At 40.8% G+C, this 21225-nt stretch overlaps 1 protein-coding gene across 1 annotated transcript in view; it reads left to right on the plus strand.

The window, feature by feature from the left end:
• The window catches only part of dnah10 (dynein axonemal heavy chain 10), a 243067-nt gene that overhangs the window by 119612 nt on the left and 102230 nt on the right, over nt 1-21225 (plus strand). The window contains exons 31-36 of the mRNA XM_043715328.1: nt 2732-2854; nt 3701-3835; nt 5701-5917; nt 10944-11063; nt 12926-13071; nt 17037-17189. Coding sequence (XP_043571263.1) covers nt 2732-2854; nt 3701-3835; nt 5701-5917; nt 10944-11063; nt 12926-13071; nt 17037-17189 — 894 coding nt within the window. The remainder of the gene's footprint in view (nt 1-2731; nt 2855-3700; nt 3836-5700; nt 5918-10943; nt 11064-12925; nt 13072-17036; nt 17190-21225) is intronic.

Consider the following 21225-nt stretch of genomic DNA (forward strand, 5'->3'; position numbering starts at 1 on the left):
GATTGTGCTTGTTGCTATTGGTGGCAGGTAGTCATTTGTAACAGAAGACATCATTATTGTAAAAAGGGGGTTTTCTGAGCATCCTGCTCATTTCCAAGAAGCAGGAAGGATAGGCTGGAGGTCCTAAAACCGAAACTCCTAACTGACAAGCACTCTGCAGTGGTGAGAATCTGTCCTTAAGTAGCCCTTAAATGATCTGTAAGTGAATACTTAAGGATCTTGACTGACAGTGGGCCAGGCAGGTTGAGCAGGTGCCTGCCCTGCCTAGTCCCAAATTTTGGTGGCGGTTGAAAAGTGGTGGGATTCTGCTCTACCCTGCCTAAATAAGTTAACTTATCCCTTCTGGGCCCAGCAGCTCCATGACTGTCAGATTCTGTCTATAATATGACTTTCTTGTTTAGGAGGAGAAAGTAAGAGCTGCAGATGCTGGAGATCAGAGTTGAGAGTGTGGTGCTGGAAAAGCACAGCAGGTCAAGCAGCATCCGAGGAGCAGGAAAATCAACGTTTCGGACATAAGCTTCATTCCTGATGAAGGGGTTATGTGCCAGGAGCATGAGAGATAAATGGGATTGGGATGGAACTAGAGAAAAGGTAGCTGGGAATGCAATAGGTAGATGAAGGTGGGGGAGAAGGTGATAGATTAGAGAGGAGGGTGGAGCAGATAGATGGGAAAGACAATGGACAGATCAAGAGGGCGGTGCAGAGTTGGAGGTTTGGGACTGGGATAAGGTGAGGGGAGGGGAAATGTGGACAGGTTACCTGTCTTCTTCCTTCTCCAGAGAGAAAAGGCTGAGCTTAGTCAACCTCTCTTCGTACGACAAGCCCTCCAGTCCAGGCAGCATCCTGGTAAACCTTTTTTGCACCCTCTCCAAAGCCTCCTTATCTTTCCTATAGTAGGGTAATCAGAACTTGACACAATATTCCAAGTGTGCTCTCACCAGGGACTTGTAGAGCTGCAGCAAAACCTCACAGCTCTTAAACTCAATCCCCCTGTTAATGAAAGCCAAAACACCATATGTTTTCTTAACAATCCTATCCACTTGGGTGGCAATTTGAGGGATTATGCAGTTGAATACCAAGATCCTGCTGTGCCTCCATGCTGCCAAGAATTCTATCTTTAATCCTATTTTCAACATTCAAGTTCGACCTTTCAAAATGCATCACTTCGCATTTATCCAGGTTGAACTCCATCTGCCATTTCTCAGCCCAGCTCTGCATCCTGTCTATGTTGCACTGCAGCCCGCAGTAGCCCTCGATACTATCGATGATTCCTCTAACCTTTGTGTCATTGGCAAATTTACTAACCTACCCTGCAACCTCCTCATCCAAGTCATTTATAAAAACTAAGAAGAGCAGAGGCCCAAGAACAGCGCCCTGCGGGACACCACTTAACACTGACCTCCAGGCAGAATACGTTCCATCCAGAACCACTCTCTGCTTTTTTAATCCAGACAGCCAAATTTCCCTGTATCCCATACTTCCTGATTTTATGAATGAGCCTGCTGTGGAGAACTTTATCAAATGCCTTGCTGAAGTCCATATACTCCACATCCACTGCTCGACCTTCGTCAACCTGTCTCGTCACCTCTTCAAAGACCTCAATAAGATTTGTGAGACATGACGTGCCCCTCACAAAGCCATGCTGACTGTCTTTAACCACAATATGATTTTCCAAATAGTCATAAATCCTATACCTCAGAATTCTTTCCAAAACCTTGCTGACCACACACGTAAGACTGACTGGTCTGTAATTGCCAGGGTTTTCCCTATTCCCCTTCTTGAAAAGAGGAACAACATTCACCTCCCTCCAATCCTCCAGTATGACTCTGTGGAGAATGAGGAAGCAAAGATCTTCGCCAGCGGCTTAGCAACCTCCTTCTGGAGCAGCCTCAGATAAATCTAGTCTGGTCCTGGGGACTTATAAATCTTAATGTTTGCCAAAGTTTCCAGCTTATCAGCTTCATCAATCTTGATCTGTTCAAACCTATTTCCCAGCTCCTCAAAGTTCTCATTCAAAACAAGGTCCCTTTCTTTGGTGAAAATCAAAGCAAAAAACTCATTTAGGGCTTCCCATATCTGCATTTTCATCTCGAAGGATGAAATCAGCAGCTCCATAGGAAAACTGCTCCCTGCAAGTTCTCCTCAAAGCCACTCACGTCCTGACTCGGAAATGTATCCCCACTCCTTCACTGTCACTGGGTCAAAATCCTGGAATTCCCTCCCTAAGGACATTGTGGGTCTACCTACAGCACATGGACTGCTACGGTTCAAGAAGGCAGCTCACCCTAACCTTCTCAAGGGGCTACTAGGGACAGGCAAACCAGTTCTGGTGTGAGATTGGTAAGTTTGTATGACTAGAATATAATGATAGAATTATAGCTTCACCTCCATGACATGCTTGCCAGCAGCTGGATTTTGTGTTAAACCTGTCAAAATCACTGCCATGAAAAGCATACATACTAAATATGCATTAAAGATATGCTTAATAAATTAGAGTTCACTAGTGTGGCGAGACTTGTAGCTATACCATGCATACTGTGAAGAACTCTCTTATGGAAATCCTGTCAACAGTTTGGGATGATCAGGGTACACACGTGATGCAGGATTAGTTTTGGAATTAAAGCATGGATCAAAGTGGGTATATAAGAGTTAACTGATGAACATTTATTATTGGCCTTTTCTTGATATGTGCATGTTGAGCCTGTCCTTTACTTCTCTCTGGGTGATATAGGTTGGAGATTTACAGTATGCGTCTCCAGCCACGGTCTCTCGCTGTGGGATGGTGTACGTGGACCCCAAGAACCTGCGCTATAGACCCTTTTGGGAAAAGTGGACTAATGAGAGGACAAGCAAGGTATAAACTGATTTTCATAATCTGTTTCAAATTTTCTACATTGAAACATCAACAGTTAACACTGGCTTTTATTTAACTGCCAGTTTTCAGAATCCATTGTACCGCATGGAATTTGTTACTTCCACATTTTTAGACAGATACGATTACATTTTGTCAACTAACTAGTGCCATTTATCTGTGCAATTATCTTTTTAAAACCTTGTTAAGTTCTAACATGAGTTTAAACAAAATGAAGTTTAAAAATTGAAGTTTTGTTTATTGATAGAAAGTACTAATTTGGCTACTCTTGCCACTGGACTAGAAGGTTGTAGATCCAATCACTTGAGTTCAGAATCTATGCTGACATTGCAAATGTTTTACCATTTATTCAGAATGTTGCAGTGTCACAGATGCCTTTTTCTAATGTGACATTAAACCAGGACCCAATCTTGCTCAGGTAGATGTAAAAAATCCCTTTTCACTATTTTGAAAAGGAATAGGAAAGCATTCTCTGTGGTGCTATGGCAATATTTACCAATCAGTTAAAAATCACTTAAACAATTTGTCCAGTTGACATTATTTTGCTGCCTTTGCCAGCTTGCTGTGAGCAAATTGGCTGCCATGTTTCATATACAATAAAAATGGCTGTTCTTAAAATAACTTAATTGGCTGTGAAGCATTTTGGGACACCCTAAAAAGTTTTATACGAATGTGAGTATTTCATTCACACAGTGTGTTCACATCCTCAACCTTTCTTTGAGATTTCTTCACATAAGCAATGTGTTAAGAACTAAAAGGACAAAAATGAGATGTGATAGCTTAAAATCTCACAACTTTATGTTTTAAAATCCTTTCTGTTTGCTTTAGCAAGAACAGGTTGACCTCCACAAACTGTTTAATAAGTATGTTCCTTACATCATTGAGATGATAGTGGAGGGAATGTTGGATGGCAGACAAGTGGAAAAGTTAAAAACAATTGTACCTCAAACAGAATTGAACATGGTAAGGAGTGCTCATAGTAAACTATTTAAGGTGAAAATATTTCTAATAAAATGTATTGAAAAGAATGATCTTTTATGCTAGGAATTAGAGAAACCAATTAACAATTCAGTTTATTTTACTTTGAAATGAATATTATTGTAAATAAATTTATGTTAAATATAATTTCTTAGAATGATATTGTAAAACACATAACATGAAAGTATTTCTGTCAGAAAATTCTTGTATCCATCACTTTTCTCCTATCAGGTAGTGATCTGTTTCTGTACTCAGGCTTTCATTGGTGAGTGAGCCTCCCCAGGACAATAGAATTGGAGATCTGTAAATATTGAACCGCTATTCAAAACAGGTCTGAGGCTGAGCCAAGTAACAATAGACCGGTCAATCTTACTTAGTCTGACCTTATTAGAATCAGTACTAAACTATTGGATTAACTGTAATTTGGAAAGGCACAGATTAATCAGGGATAGACAGGTAAGGAATGATTGTGTCTTACTGACTTAATTGCATTTTTTGAGGAAGTAACAAGGAGGATTGATGTGGGTAGAGCAATGAACATTGTCTATCTGGTCTTTGGTACCGCAATTTAGCAACATCCCACATGACAAACTGTTAAGAAAAATTAAAACCCATGGGAAACAGCAGAATGTGGTGAGTTGAATTCAAAATTGGATTATTGAAAGGAAATAAAGGATGATGTGTGACAGCGTGTGGAGTGAGTGGAAAAGTGGCACATGAAATTCAATCCAGAGAAGTGAGAAGTAGTGCAATTGAGGAGAATAAACAAAACAAAGGAATACAAAAAAAACTGGAGGGTGTTGAGAGAGATAAAATATTAGACCTAAGAGTGCATGTTAACAGGTAATAAGTCGGCTGGATAAGTTGGTAAAGAAAGCGTATGGGATGCTTACTTTCATTGGGTGAGGTATTGAAATGTAAAATCAAGATGGTAATACTGGAACTATAGAAAAAACTTGTTAGGCCATAGCTGAAGCTTTCTGTACAGTTTTGGTCACCACATTGCAGGAAAGACATAATTGTTCTTAAGAGAGTATAGAGGGGATTTACAAGAATGTTGGCATGGCTTGAAAATTATAGCTTTGAGGAAAGATTGGATAGGCTAAGGTTGTATTTCTTAGAACAGAGGAGGCTGATGTATCCATTATGATATCCAAAATAATGAGGGGCTTGGATAGAGTGGACAGAGAAGAAGGTTTTCCCTGAGTGGAGAGATCAGTTACTAAGAGGTGCTGAATTAAAGTGATTGGTAGATTAATTTGAGGGGATAGGAAGAAAAATGTTTTCACCCTGAGTGTGCTAGATGTCTGGAATTCAATGCTCAGTTTTGGGGTTGAGGTAGAAACCCTCAACTCATTAAAAAGAAACCTGGTTCCTCTCCTGAAGCCCTGGAACCTTACCAGCCACATACCCAGGCACTGGAATGTAGGATTAGAATGAGCAGCTTGTTTATTCAGCTCGAGCAGACCTGATGGACTAAATGATCATTTTCTGTGCCATAACCTTTCTACGGTTCTGTAGAAGCTGCTGACTAAGGGACACTAATGCTTCCCTGATTCCATGTTCTGCCATTGTTTGTTCACTAAAACCTGTGAGTGATGTTTCTGCTGAACTTTTGCCAAAAACACCACTAAAAAATGGATGGACCAAATTCTGACCATGCTATTTAGTCTTTCAAAATAGAGATGATTTAGAAAGATTAGATCAAAGGGGAAGGCATTGTTACTTTCTACTGATTTAAGAATGTGTTTTACTAAAATAAATTCTATCATTACTTACTTTAAAAGTTAGTATTTTGAACAGGAAAGTATGCTCTAAGACAACCATCACTTAGAATAATTGTTCTTCAGGTGGTCCAGCTTGCTAGGATGTTGGACTCTTTCCTCGAGAAAGAGGTGGATAACTTTGACGTTCTAGAATGCTATTTTATTGAGGCCTTGTACTGCTCTTTGGGAGCGTGTCTTCTCGAGGATGGAAGGGTGAAATTTGATGATTATGTGAAACGCCTTGCCAGCATGTCAGCAGTTGAAGCCTCAAATACCCTTGCAGGGCCAGGAGAATTGCCAGGTAAGTTTTTGATCCAGTACTTTGTCTTTTCTGATCATAGAACATAGAACAATACAGTGCAGAACAGGCCCTTCGGTCCTCAATTTTGCACCAACCTGTGAACTATTCTCAGCTCGTCCCCCTACACGATCCTAAAATCATCCAAGGATTGTTTAAATTTCCCTAATGTGGCTGAGTTGACTACATTAGCAGGTAGTGCATTCCACGCCCTTACCACTCTCTGAGTAAAGAACCTGCCTCTGACATCTGTCTTAAATCTATCACCCCTCAATTTGTAGTTATGCCCCCCGTACACGCTGACGTCATCATCCTTGGAAAGACTTTCACAGTCTACCCTATCTAGTCCTCTGATCATCTTGTATGTCTCTATCAAATCCCCTCTTAGCCTTCTTCTTGCCAATGAGAACAGGTTCAAGTGTCTCAGCCTTTCTTCATAAGACCTTCCCTCCATACCAGGCAACATCCTAGTGAATTTCCTCTGTACCTTTTCCAATGCTTCCATATTCTTCCTGAAATATGGGGACCAGAACCGTACGCAATATTCCACGTGTGGCCGCACCAGCATTTTGTATAGTTGCAGCATGATATTACGGTTCCGGAACTCAATCCCTCTACCAATGAAACCTAACACACCGTATGCCTTTTCAACAGCACTATCCACCTGGGTGGCAACTTTCAGGGATCTATGTACATGGACTCCAAGATCCCTCTGCACATTCACACTACCAAGAATCTTTCCATTGACCCAGTACTCTGCCTTCCTGTTATTCTTCCCAAAGTGCATCACCTCACATTTAGCTGCATTGAACTCCAATTGCCACCTCTCAGCCCAATTCTGCAGTTTATCCAAATCCCCCTGCAACCTGTAACATTCTTCCACACTATCCACTACTCCACCGACTTTAGTGTCGTCTGCAAATTTACTAATCCACCTATGCCTACGTCTAAGTCATTTATAAAAATGACAAAGAGCAGTGGTCTCAAAACAGATCCTTGTGGCACACCAGGCTGACTCCGGACTCCAGGCTGAATATTTTCCATCAACCACCACTCATTGCCTTCTTTCAGGAAGCCAGTTTCTAATCCAAACTGCTAAATCACCCTCAATTCCATCCCTCTGCATTTTTTCCATCAGCCTACCATGTGGAACCTTATCAAAGGTTTTACTGAAGTCTATGTATGCCACGTCAACTGCCCTACCCTCATCTACATGCTTGGTCACGTTCTTAAAAAACTCAGTGAGCTTTGTGAGACACGACCTGCCTTTGACGAAACCATGTTGACTATCTGAAGTCAAATTGTTGCTTGCTAGATATTTATAAATCTTATCTCTTATAATCCTTTCCATAATCTTTCCTACAACAGAAGTAAGGCTCACTGGTCTATAATTACCTGGGACATCTGTACTGCCTTCTTGAACAAGGGCACAACATTTGCAATTCTCCAGTCCTCTGGTACCAAACCTGTAGACAATGACAACTCAAATATCAAAGCCAAAGGCTCTGCTATCTCCTCCCTAGCTTCCCAGAGAATCCTCAGATAAATCTCATCCAGCCCAGAGGACTTGTCTACTTTCACTCCTTCTAGAATTGATAACACCTGTTCGTAATTAACCTCGATCCTTTCTAGTCTAATATCTCGTACCTCATTCTTCTCCTCTCCAATATTCTCCTTTTCCTGAGTGAAAACCAATGAGAAATGTTCGTTTAGCACATCTTCGATCTCCACAGGGTCCCCACTCAACTTTCCACTTCTGTCTTTGATTGGCCCTATTCCTACCCTATTCCTATCATATAACTAGGAATTTAATGAGGAAAGATGTTGTGATAGCTCTACATTCTAAATATAAAGATTGCTATAAATCTGAAATCTTGTCAAAAGTAGTGTCAATCTTTTTGTTCGATGTTAGAGAAATTTGAAGAAGTAAAAACTGACGCAATCTCAGGACCAGATGACCCACATCCTAAGGTTCTAAAAGAGATTTTTGCAGAAATCCATAGTGCATTGATTGTGAATTTCCAATATTCCTAGATTTTAGAACAACTTCGGGAGTATGGCATAGTGGCTCAGTGGTTAGGTTTGCTACTTCACAGTACTGGGACCTGGGTTCGATTTCACGCTTGGGCGACTGTCTGTGTGGAGTTTGCACATCCTTTCCATATCTGCATGTGTTTCCTCTGGGTGCTCCGGTTTCCTCCCGCAGTCCAAAGATGTGCAAGTTAGGTGGATTGACCATGCTAAAATACCCATTGTGTCAAGGGATGTGTAGTTAAATGTGTTGGCCATGGGAAATGCAGGGTTACAGGTATAGGGTAGGGGGATGGATTGAGGTGAGATGCTTTTTGAAGAGTCAGTATGGACTTGTTGGGGCAAATGTCAAGATTAGAATGTTGCTGGAAAAGCACAGCGGGTCAGGCAGCATCTGAGGAGCAGGAAAATCAACATTTCAGAAACGGCATTTATGAAGAAAAAGGGAAGTCTGCTGTTTGAGAAAGGGCAAATGAAAATAGGGAATTGCAGACCTGTTACAGTTAATCCTCTGTATTCGCAAAATCGTGCATTTGCTTATCCATGCCAAAAAAAAAGTCATAACAGAAATCAACACCCATGGGGCCAAATCACATACCGGAATATTTTTAACCATTTTAACCTATTTTAAATGAGCTCCGCACTCAAGAATTTCATCATTTGTGGGAGTTCTCAGGAACAAATCCCTAATGGATATGGAGGAATGAGTGCATTCTGAGAGCAGTCATTCGGAACTTACATTATTTGCTGAAATCTGAAGTAAGGAAATATTAACAATGCACTTAGAAAATCATAGTATGATCAGAAAGAGAACCAGTCTAGCTTTATGAAAGAGAACATGCTCTTGACAAATTTGATTGATTTCTTGAGTTGTAACTTTTAGGATAGATAAAGGGGTATGCATGGATGTGGTATAATAGGATTTCTAAAAAAGCATTCAGTAAGGTGTCACCTTTAATAAGGGGTTAATATGTAAAATAAAAGCTCATGGGTGGGTTGGTTGGAGAAGGTAATGTATTAGTAGGAATGGAGGATTGGTTCATGGACAGAGAGCAGAGAAGAAACAAGACACTTTCAAGTTGACAGGCAGTAACTAGTGCAAGGATCAGTGCTGGAGGTCAGCTTGTTACCATCTATATTTGTGACCTAAATGAAGAGACCAAAAGTAATATTTCCAAGTTTGCTGCTGATGCAAATCTAGATGGGAATGAAAACAGTGTGGATGACCCAAAGAATTTGGGCAAATTACCTAAGTGGACAAGAAGGTGACATATGGAATATAATGTGGAGTTGTGAAAGATTTGCACTTTGATATTAAGAATGGAAAGCATAAAAGTAGGGGAACTTTTAAATGTTGATGTTCGGGGAGACTGTGCTCATATTAAGAACACAGAAAACCAATTAGGGAATCAAATAGTAAGTCTTAGTTTTTTGTAATGGGATTACAAGAATAAGGGAGTCTGCTACAATTACAAAGGGCTTTCATGATAACACAATAATGTATAGTTTTGGTCTCCATTTGTAAGGAAGGAAGCATTTACATTGGAGGCAGTTCAGTGAAGTTTCACTAGAGTGGTTCCTGTGATGACAGGGTGGACCTATGATGAGAGGCTGAGTAAATTGTCTTGGAAATTGGCGGTAAGGAGGGACTTTGAAAGGACTTGACAGTAAAAACTGAGAGATTGCTTCCTTTGCTGAAAAATCTGGAACAAGGGTTCACAGTATTAGGATCAGGGAACAGTCATTTAGGACTGAGATGAGAAGTGTGTCCACTCTGGAAGTTTTTATCCTGGGGATTATGGGGTCTCCATCATTGACTTTATTTAAGGCTTGGATAGACAGATTTTTGGTCTCTCAAGGAACTGAGAGACATAGAGAGCAGGCAGGGAAGCGGTGTCATGGCAATATCTCAACCATGATCATGTTGAATGTTTGTCGACTCCTGATCCCATCTCTTATCTCTTTATTGTCTTGTTGTGCAGTTAAGAAGTAGCTTGATTTGAATTTGTATTTGTTTAGACTGGTGTGCCTATGTTGGCTCTTTAGCAGAGTTCCTGAAGAAGGGCTCATGCCCAAAACGTCGATTCTCCTGTTCCTTGGATGCTGCCTGACCTGCTGCGCTTTTCCAGCAACACATTTTCAGCTCTTTAGCAGAGTTATCTGATTATCCTCATTCAGTAGCTTTTCCCTGAGAGGCCTGGAAATGTTTTTAAATTTCCTTCCAAAGTACAGTCAGGCAGTGTATTCCGAATCATAACAACCTGTTGCATAGAAACTCATGTCACCTCTTGTTCTTGCCAGTCACTTTAAATCTGTATTCTCTGGTTACTGACCCATCTCCCAATGGAAGGGTTTGCCTTATTGACTCTATAAAAATGCCTCATGATTTTGAACACCTCGATCAGATTTTGACTCTGCTCTAGAGGAAACAATTCCAGCTTCTCCACTCTTTTCATTGTACTTCATTGGCTGTAAAACTTGAGAAGTTGTGTGATCATAAAAAGTACTATTCAAATTCAGGTATTTATTTCTGTGCATAGTTAAAGTCCTTTATTCTGATACAACTCTAGGACATCTTATCAACAGCTCCTCTAAAGTTTTGACATCCATTTTATAATTTGATTTCTAGAAATGAGCATATTTTATAAAAGTTTAGCATAGTTTACTTGCTTTTCTACTTTATTGCAATTAATAAAGCCAATGACTCTATATATCTTTTTAATCACTTCCTTAACTTGCCCTGCCACTTGTTTACAGACACCCCACCATGGACTATATTTTAAAGGATGGTGTGTTTCCTCTCTGCGCCCCTACCTGTAATGGAAATCAAAAAGAACTGTAATTATTTATTGTATTTCATCTTAAACCTCTGACCAAATTTCTTTGCACATGCCTTCCTCCAAGATAACTTTATTTTCATAATTGACATGAAACTGTGGAAAACTGTTGAGTTTTGATATTCTGTAATTTTAAGATTGAACTTCTATGTTTGTTGTAGGTCAGCTACCAACTCTCTATGACTTTCACTTTGATGATGTGAAACTGAAATGGGTTCCATGGACCAATCTTGTGCCCAAATATGTCCATGATCCTCAAGTAAAATTTATAGATATTCTTGGTAAGTTTTTGTCTTTATGAATTGGGGACCCAGTTATGCAATGTGTTTGATAATAGACTATCAGTGTGGGGCCCAGAATTCTAGGCTGAAAGACTATTCAATCTGCAATTGTCAGGTACCAATGTAGGACAGTTTTTGGTAACTTAAATTAAACGCTTAGTAGGCATCAGCTGAAAAGCAAACCCAGTACATCACTAATTGGCTATTGTCCCCATACTCAAACACAGGAAATGGAAAACCCCCACATAGGTATTCTGAGTTGGGGCTTAGGAAGGTGTTGGGTTTGGTTGTAACACTGGTTACACCTGACAATTTAAAAAGATGTCGAGATATGTCTTGTCTTTAAATAGCAGGACAAATCCAAACAGGCCAATTACTGCTCCATCACTCTACCCAATCAACAGCAAAGTGATGTAGGTTTTATTCACAGTACTATCAAACAATGCTTACACAGCAATAATCCACTCATCTTTGATCAATTTGCTAACTCAGCTCCAAAGCTCATTCCAGCCTTGGAACCAAGTGTTGAATTCCAGAGATGTGGTGAGAATGACTGCCCTTGATTATCAAGTCACAAAGGAAAATATTTCTAGTTATTGGAGGCCAAGGACATTTCTGCAATTGCTTCTCAAGATAGTGCCCTAGGATCATTCATCTTCAGCCGCTTCATCAATGATTCCTGACGAAGGGCTTTTGTCTGAAACATCAATTTTCCTGCTCCTCCGATGCTGCCTGACCTGCTGTGCTTTTCCAGCATCACTCTAATCTTGACACTTCTGCCCGCTTCATCAATGACCTCCCCTCCATCAAAAGATTATATTTGGGGATATTTGCTGATGATTGTACAGTGCATTTGTAACTCAGATCCTGAAGCAGTCCATGTCCATATGCAGCAAGACCTGGACAGTGTTCAGAGGCTTTAACCTGACAAGCAACAAGTTACATTTGTGTAAAATGAACGACAGGTACTGACTATATCCAGCAAGAGGGAATCTAACGATTTCCCCTTGACTTTTAATGTCATTCCATCATTAAACCATGGGAATTACCATTGACCAGAAATCTGATCATCTGAATGCTCCCTTCCAAACCACAAACCATCCTGACTTGGGGTAATACCACCATTCCTTCAGTGCTGTGAGTCCCCTCTAAATCATGGATGTATCTACACCACATGGACTACAACAGTTAAGGCAGGGAAGCAGTTTACCACTATTACCTTGTCAAAGGCTATTAGGCAAAGGCCGTAAATGTTGATCTCACCAGCAATATTCACATCTTATTAATGATTTAAATTAAAACACAGAAAGGAGTTTTAATCAGCCTATAGCTGTGTTCTGCGTGTCCTGGTAGTACTTGATGAGCACAAATAAGGTTAATTGTTAAAATTCTATCAAAATACTTTCCATTTTGGATTATAAGAGGATTATAGTAATGAATTTTGGGATATAGATCTATTTTGCATGAACAATGCAGTTTATTTCAGAAATGCTGATCCCTATGAGAGTGCTTAAATAGAGTCTTCAAAAGAATTAGATTTAGAATATAGAAGCTGACTGAACCAGGACAGGCAGATATAATTTAGTGGCCATTTATCCCTTGTTTTTATATTTCCATTATATAAATTGCTATGTCAGCATTTATAGTGACATCTGGTATGTAAACCTGTCACACTCTAATTCGTTTCCGTTCTTCCAATAGCTGCAATCACTGGGCAGACGTTAATTATCGTTTAGACATAAACATTTATAAGAGGAAAAAATTGACAGCAAGGGTACTGCAATGTAACATGCTTAATATATGTAAATATTGAAATAAACCAATGTACTTTGCTATATTAAACTGTGCAAAATAATTTCTAGTTCCTACTGTCGATACAACCCGTATCAGTTGGCTACTTGAACAGATGGTGAAAATTAAACATCCTGTGTTACTTGTGGGAGAATCTGGTACTTCCAAGACTGCTACAACACAGAATTTCCTTAAGAATCTCAGTGCAGATGTCAATGTAAGCGCCAGTGTGCAACTGCCTTCTTGTTACTTTATTCTTTGCAAGAGAGGAGTTTGCAGTGGGTTCTTCCAGAATTCAGTATTAGGACCATTGCTTTACTTGTGATATATAAGACCTGGACCTAGGTATGGGATGTGCACTTAGCAATTTATTGAATAAAATACATGGACAATACAAAAGTTAACAATGTAGTAAACAGTGAATTGCATAAGGGCAGACTTGATGAGGACACAAGCAGACTCTTGCAATGGTCAGTCTCATGGCCGATGCAGTTTAATATGATAAATGTGAAGTCATACACTTGGGGAGAAACAACTCTGAGAGACAGAATGATATAAATGGGATTATTCTGTGGGAGGAGAGGTGCAAAGCCGATAGGGACTGGGAGTGACTATACACAAATAGTGGTGGTATAACAGGTTAAACGTGCAGTTGAAAAAGTGTATGAAGCACCTGGCTCTATAATTAGGGCAATTGAATATAAAAACAAGGACAACATGTTAAACCTTTATAAATCACTGGTGAAGCTTCACTTGGAAAATTGAACACATTCTGGGCACCATACTTTGGGAGGGAAGGAAAGAAGGAAGATGTATGTATGTAAGATGGTACGATCCTGGAGAGAATGCAGAGTAATTTTAACAGCCATATACCAAAGATGGAGGCATTCAGTTGTACAGAGAAATTGGAGAAGATAGTTTTTTTTCCCCTTAGAGCAGCAAAAATTAAGAGGTGACCTAATAGGCGGTGCTCAAAACATTGAGGAATTTTGATCAAACAATGAGGGAGAAACTAATTCCTTTGGCAAATGGGTTGGTAACCAGAGAATAGAGATTTTAAACAAATAACAAAAGAATAAAACGGCTGTTAGGAAACTTTTCTCAGTACAGAGGGTTGTTAAAATCTAGACAATCTACCTGAAAGAGGGATGGAACCAAATTCCAGAAGAATTTTCAAAAGGCAGCTGGATTTCTGGGATTAGATGGAAAAAGTCTGGTTAGAATATTGAACATTACAGTGCAGTACAGGCCCTTCAGCCCTTGATGTTGAATTGACCTGTGAAACAAATCTGAAGCTCATCTAACCTACACTATTCCATTTTCATCCATATGTTTATCCAATGACCATTTAAATGCCCTTAAAGTTGGTGAGTCTACTACTGTTGCATGCAGGGCATTCCATGCCCCTACTACTCTATGAATAAAGAATCTACCTCAAACATCTGTCCTATATCTATTACCCCTCAATTTAAAGCCATATCCCCTTGTGCTTGCCATCACCATCAGAGGAAAAACGTTCTCACTGTCCATTCTATCTAATCCTTCTGATTATCTTATATTTCTCAATTAAGTCACCCCTCAACCTTCTTCTCTGTAACGAAAATAGCCTCAAGTCCCTCAGTCTCTCCACATAAGACCTTCCCTCATACCAGGTAACATCCCAGTAAATCTCCTCTGAAACCTTTCCAAAGCTTCCACATCCTTCCGATAATGCAGTGACTAGAATTCACACAATACTCAGCAAGTGCAGCCGCACCAGAGTTTTGTACAGCTGCTACATGACCTCGTGAGTCTGGAACTCAATCCCTCTTTCAATAAAAGGCAATACACCATATTGTCTTCTTAACTACCCTTTCAACCTGGGTGGCAACTTTCAGGGATTTATGTGTATAGACACTGAGATGTCTCTGCTCATCGACACTAACAAGAATCTTACCATTAGCCCAGTACTCTGTATTCCTGTTGCTCCTTCCAAAGTGAATCACCCTACACTTTTCCACATTAAACTCCATTTGCCACCTGTCAGCCCAGCTCTGCAGCTTATCTTTGTCACTCTGTAACCTGCAACATCCTTCGGCACAATTCACAACTCCACCGATCTTACTGTCATCTACAAATTTGCTTACTATAAAAATGACAAACAGCAGTGGCCCCAAAAGAGATCCTTGCAGTACATCACTAGTAACTGAACTCCAGGATGAACATCTCCCATCAATCACCAACCTCTTTGTTCTTTCAGCTAGCCAATTTCTGATCCAAACCACCAAATCACCCTCAATCCCATGCCTCCTACTTTGTGCAATAGCCTACCATGGAGAACCTTATCAAACGCCTTACTGAAATCCATATACTCAACCGCTTTACTCTCATCCACCTGTTTGGTCAACTTCTCAAAGAACTCAATAAGGTTTATGAGGCATGACCTACCCTTCACGAAACCATGTTGACTATCCCTAATCACTTTATTCCTTTCTAGATGATTATAAATCCTATCTCTTAAAACCTTTTCCAACACCTTACCCACAACAGAAGTAAGGCTCACTGGTCTATAATTACCAGGGTTGTCTCTACTTCCCTTCTTATACAAAGGAACAACATTTGCTATCCTCCAGTCTTCTGGCACTATTCCTGTAGACAGTGACGACATAAAGGTCAAAGCCAAAGGCTCAATAATGTCCTCCCTGGCTTCCCAGAGAATCCTAGGATAAATCCCATCCAGCTCAGGGGACTTATCTATTTTTACACTTTCCAGAATTGCTAACACCTCCTCTTTGTGAACCTCAAACCTGTCTAATCTAGTAGCCTGTATCTTGGTATTCTCCTCGACATAAATGTCTTTTTCCAGTGTGAATACTGACAAAAAATATTCATTTAGCGCTTCTCCTATCTCCTTGAGCTCCACACACAACTTCCCCCTACTGTTTTTGATTGGCCCTAATCTTACTTTAGTCATTCTTCTATTCCTGACTTACTTATAGAAAGCTTTCAGTTTTTTCTTGAACCTAGCTGCCGACTTCTCATGTCCCCTCCTGGCTCTTCTTAGCTCTCTCTTTAGGCCCTTCCAGGCTAACTTGTAACTCTCAAGTGCCCAAACTGAGTTTTCACGTCCTAACATAAGCCTTCTTCTTCCTCTTGACGTGAGATTCAACTTCTTTAGTAAACCACAGCTCCCTCGCTCGACCACTTCCTCTCTGCCTGACAGGTATATACGTAACAAGGACATGCAGTAGCTGTTCCCCGAATAAACACCACATTTCAATTGTGCCCATCCCCTGCACTTTCCTTCCGCATCCTATGGATTCTAAATCTTGCTTAATTGCATCATAATTGCCTTTCCCCAACTACAACTCTTTCCCTGCAGTATATACCTATCCCTTTCCATCGCTAAAGTGAACATAACCGAATTGTGGTCACTATCACCAAAGTGCTCACCTACCTCCAAATCTTACACCTGGTCTGTTTCATTACCCAGTACCAAATCCAATGTGGCCTCGCCCCTTGTTGGTCTGTCGACATACTGTGTCAGGAAATCGTCCTACACACATTGGACTAAAAACTCACCCATTTAAAGTAATCGAACTATAGTATTTCCAGTCAATGTTTGGAAAGTTAAGGTTAAAGGTTGTGGGACTAAATTGGACAACTCTGTAATGAACTGCTACAGGCACAGTGGGCTGAATGGCTTCTTTTTGTACTGTAAGATTCTATGATTCTCCCAGTCTTCCTCTGTGACTTTTTCTGAATTTCGTTGGACATTTTTGAATGGAGCATAGGAGGTTGAGGGGTGACCTTATAGATGTTTATTAAATCATGAGGAGCACAGATGAGGTGAATAGCAAAGGCCTTTTCCCTCAGGTTGGGGAGTTCAAAACTAGAGGGCATATTTTTAAGGTGAGTGGAGAAGAATTTAAAATGGACCTGAGGGGCACCCTTTTCACACAGAGGGTAGTTTGTCTGTAGAATGAGCTACCAGAGAAAGTGGCATATACAGGTACAATTACAACATTTACAAGATATTTGGACAGGTACATGAATAGGAAAGATTTAGAGGGTTACGGACCAAATGCAGGCAAATGGGACGATTTGTTTGGGAAACTTGATTGGACCAAAGGGTCTGTTTCTGTGCTTTATAACCGACTCTATGACTTCAAGGAGTTTCAAATACATTTCTTGATCATTCAGCTATTGTTGACGATCAACTTCTCATCTCGTACCACCTCAATGGATGTCCAAAGAAACCTTGAGGCAAATGTAGAGAAACGAACCAAAGTTACCTATGGACCACCTATGGGAAAGCGTCTGTTAGTCTTCATTGATGACATGAACATGCCACGGGTAGGTGGATGTGTATTTGTTACAAATTAGAAAATTAATAGATTTTTTTCTAAACTATAATTTCCCTTACCATTGTAGTGATTATTCCATATTACAGCATAGAACAGCAGGAAATAGTAAGGGTGTACAATAAAAGTAAACTGTCACATAGATAAAACCCGAGAATATAACAAGTGGCAGAAATGTGTCATTGATTACTTTGAGCCCTCTCTGCCATTCAATGAGTTTGTGGCTGATCTTCAACTTATACACCACTTTTTTGTTTATTCCCTTATTCCTTGATGCTAAGTGTATTCCTCCTCATCTTAGTCCTAAATGCTAAGCAGTTTAGAATAACCAACTATCAGCAGTGACCTACTCACTGACACTTAATTTGGGTCTTCCAGGACCACTCAGCTCCTGACCTCATTACAGTTTTAGTTCAAACATGGACAAAAGAACTGCATTTGAGAGGTGAGGTGAGAGTGACAGCCCTTACATCAAGGCTGCATTTGACCCAGTGTGACATTACTGAGACTGTGCAAAACTGGAATCAATGGGTATTAAGGGAAGAACTTTCTATGAGTTGGAGTCATATCTGACACATAGGATTGTGGTTGTTGGAGGTCAATCATCTCAGCTCCAGAACGTCTCTGCAAGGAGTTCCTCAGGGAAGTGGACTTAACCATCTTCAGCTGCTTCATCAATGACTTCCCTTCAATCGTTTGCAATCTGCACAAATGTCATATCAGGATTGATCTCTTTTTGAGTCCCGCAGCACACTTGGGCTCGCTTGTGTCTTATACATTTGGCAATATCACTATTTCGGATCATGCTCCAGTTTACCCAGTGGTCAATAATAAGGACACCATAGTAGGTTCGGGGCACAGGTGACTGGATCCATTCATCCTTAAGGATAGCAAGTTTCTCAAGTACATTTCCAATGAATTTGGGGCTTTCTTAGACATAATTCAGGAGAAAGTGAGGTCTGCAGATGCTGGAGATCAGAGCTGGAAATGTGTTGCTGGAAAAGCGCAGCAGGTCAGGCAGCATCCAGGGAACAGGAGAATCGACGTTTCGGGCATAAGCCCTTCTTCAGGAAGGGCATAAGCCTGAAGAAGGGCTTATGCCCGAAACGTCGATTCTCCTGTTCCCTGGATGCTGCCTGACCTGCTGCGCTTTTCCAGCAACACATTTCCAGCTTAGACATAATTCAGGCTTGGCCAGTAATTCATCCATTCTCTGGGAAACTGCTAAAGCATATGCCAGAGTGTTAGTTATTTCCAATTCTGCCATAAGAAATGGCAAAAGGGTGAGCAGCGTTTGCTCAAAACACGATTGAAGACAGCCAAGAAGGGGTACTTTGATAGGCTCTCGCTGACTAAATTACAGAGGATCACTGCGCTTCAGTCCACACTTAACTCCATGCTCACATAGAGAGTCAAGAAGGAGCTTACCTTTGCAAACCAAAGGTTATTTGAGCTTGGTGATAAACTGGTCAAGTACTTAGCCCATCTTTCCTGGAAAAAGAGTGCCCCTCAAGTCATCACCTCGATCAGGGAAGGTTCTGGAAACCTAACCTGTGATTCTAAAAGCATTAATGTGGCATTTCAGAGATTTTACTCCAAATTTTACCAGTCTGAAAGTTGTGAGGATAGACGGGCTAGGATGGAGTCCTTTTTCATGAATTTGTATCTCCCAGGTGTAACCCTGAACAAGAGTCTCTCCTTAATGTCCCATTGTCAGTGCAAGAGGTGCAGGAGGCCATGTGGCAGCTCCAGAGCAGAAAGGCACCTGGTACTGATGGATTTCCCAGTGAATTTTATAAGGAATTTATAAACATACTGTCAGGACTGATGCTCAGTATGTTCAATGATTCACACAGTCACGGCCTCCTCCAGCCATCTTTAAGAGTGATTAATATCTCGCTTATCCTTAAAAAGGGACGGCCCTGGAGGATTGTGCTTTTTATAGGCCCATCTTACTTTTGAATGTTGATTTCAAAATCCTATCTGAGACTCTTGCCTTAAGGCTAGAAACTGTACTGCCTTCTATTATTAAGGAGGACCAGACGGGCTTTATAAAGGCCGCAGATCATCAAATAATGTCAGGAGGTTACTCAATGTGATCCAAGTGTGTCAACAATAGTCAGTATGGGGATTAGTGATCTCTCTAGACACAGCGAAGGCATTTGATCGGGTTGAGTAGCCATACCTTTTTTGTACCTCAGATGGTTTGGCTTGGATGGAGTCTTTATCAGTGAGTAAAGGTTCTGTATAGTGACCCAATGACTGCAGTTCTCACCTAAGGTATGTGGTCAAGCAGTTTTAATATCTTTAGGGGTAGTCAACAGGGCTGTCCCCTATCGCTGTTGCTTTTCACATTGGTAATTGAGTCACTGGCAGGGGCCATACATAGGGATCCCACTATATCTGCTCCAGAAGTGGGGACAAAGTCATATAAGATTGCATTGTATGCAGCTGACATTCAGGTCAAACTCAACAGTTTTGGTACCTCATCTGATGCAATGCATTAATTTGTTTGGTGTTTTTCTCGGGTTACAAGATCAACTTCACGAAATCGGAGGCTATGCCTATGGGTGGTCTCCCAAAAATGCCTGGTCTCGAGGACGAATCTTGAGTTCCCTTTAAATGGTCACGGGAGGGGTTTTCTTTACTTAGGTATATTCATTACTCCTGTGTTTGATCGGCTGTTTAAAGCCAATTTTGCCCATTTATTTGAGAGAATCAAACAAGATCTTCAAAGATGGGAGGGCTTCAATTTCTTGATTAGGTTAGGACAGTATGTTTATAAATTCCTTATAAAATTCACTGGGAAATCCATCAGCACCAGGTGCCTTTCTGCTCTGGAGCTGCCACACGGCCTCCTGCACTTCTTGGGACATTAAGGAGAGACTCTTGTTCGGGGTTACACCTGGGAGATCCAAATTCATGATCCAAGTTCATTAAAATGAATATTTGCATGTACTCTATGCGAATGCTTCCTTTGATCTTTACTAGGCAAACATGCAGGAGACTGATTGGCTGGTTCAGTTCTTTCATCTGGCATCGCAAGCGACCCCTTATTAAATTAACTAAATTACAGCTACCCCCACAGATTGGGGGGGATGGACCTCCCAGATATTAAAAAAAGTATCAATTAAGTACGTTGTTATCTTCCAAGATTGACTGAGCCTGTGGGGACCCTCTTTCAATATGGTTAGACATAGGAGCTTCTCAGGCAGGATGCCCCCTTACTAGCTTACTGTTCCTGGACAAAATGAGGACAGTTAAGAAATATTGCCGTAACCCAATAGTTATAAATACTGTTAAAGCATGGAAGGCAATGTGGCAGAGTGAAGGTAATATTGCCGAAACATAATTTCTTACACCCATAGTTAATATGCCAGGTTTTCAACTGCGGATAATGGACTTGGGGTTTAAACTACGGGCAGCTAGGGGTGTATCTTGCCTGGGTGATTTATTCGAGGAAGACACATTGATGTCTTTTGACCAGTTAGCTTGGAAATACGGGTTGTCCAGTAGGGATCTCTTCCGTTTTGTTTTCAAATTAGGGACTTCATTCAAAAAAAAACTACACTTTTAGCTGCTTCCTATAGATCTGTCACAGAAAAGAGGGTGCTTCGTGCTAAAAACACACCTTCTGTCATTAATCTCTTTCACCTGTTGGGAGAGGACTCATCAGACAAGACTGAGCGACTTTGCAAGGTATGAGAGAGGGAACTGGACGTGGAAATCTCCTCTGAGACATGAGAGGATATTTGGGAAAATGCAAGAAGGATCTTGCTTGACGATAGGACCCATGCCTTGCAATTGAAGATTCTCCACAGGGCCCACTTGGCTCCAGATCATCTCTCTAAATTTAAAATGGGGTATCTCCAACATGTCCAAATGCAAAATAAGTATGGGTACTCTCACTCATTGTCTCTGGTCCTGCCACAGGCTCCGGACGTACTGGAATGCTGTGGTAGGCGAAATAGAGAGGGTCTTCGAGACAGAGATGGAGATGGATCCAGTATCTCCTCTTCTTGGTCTGA

This window comes from Chiloscyllium plagiosum, chromosome 25 (genome assembly GCF_004010195.1).
Source record: "Chiloscyllium plagiosum isolate BGI_BamShark_2017 chromosome 25, ASM401019v2, whole genome shotgun sequence".
NCBI lineage: Eukaryota > Metazoa > Chordata > Chondrichthyes > Orectolobiformes > Hemiscylliidae > Chiloscyllium > Chiloscyllium plagiosum.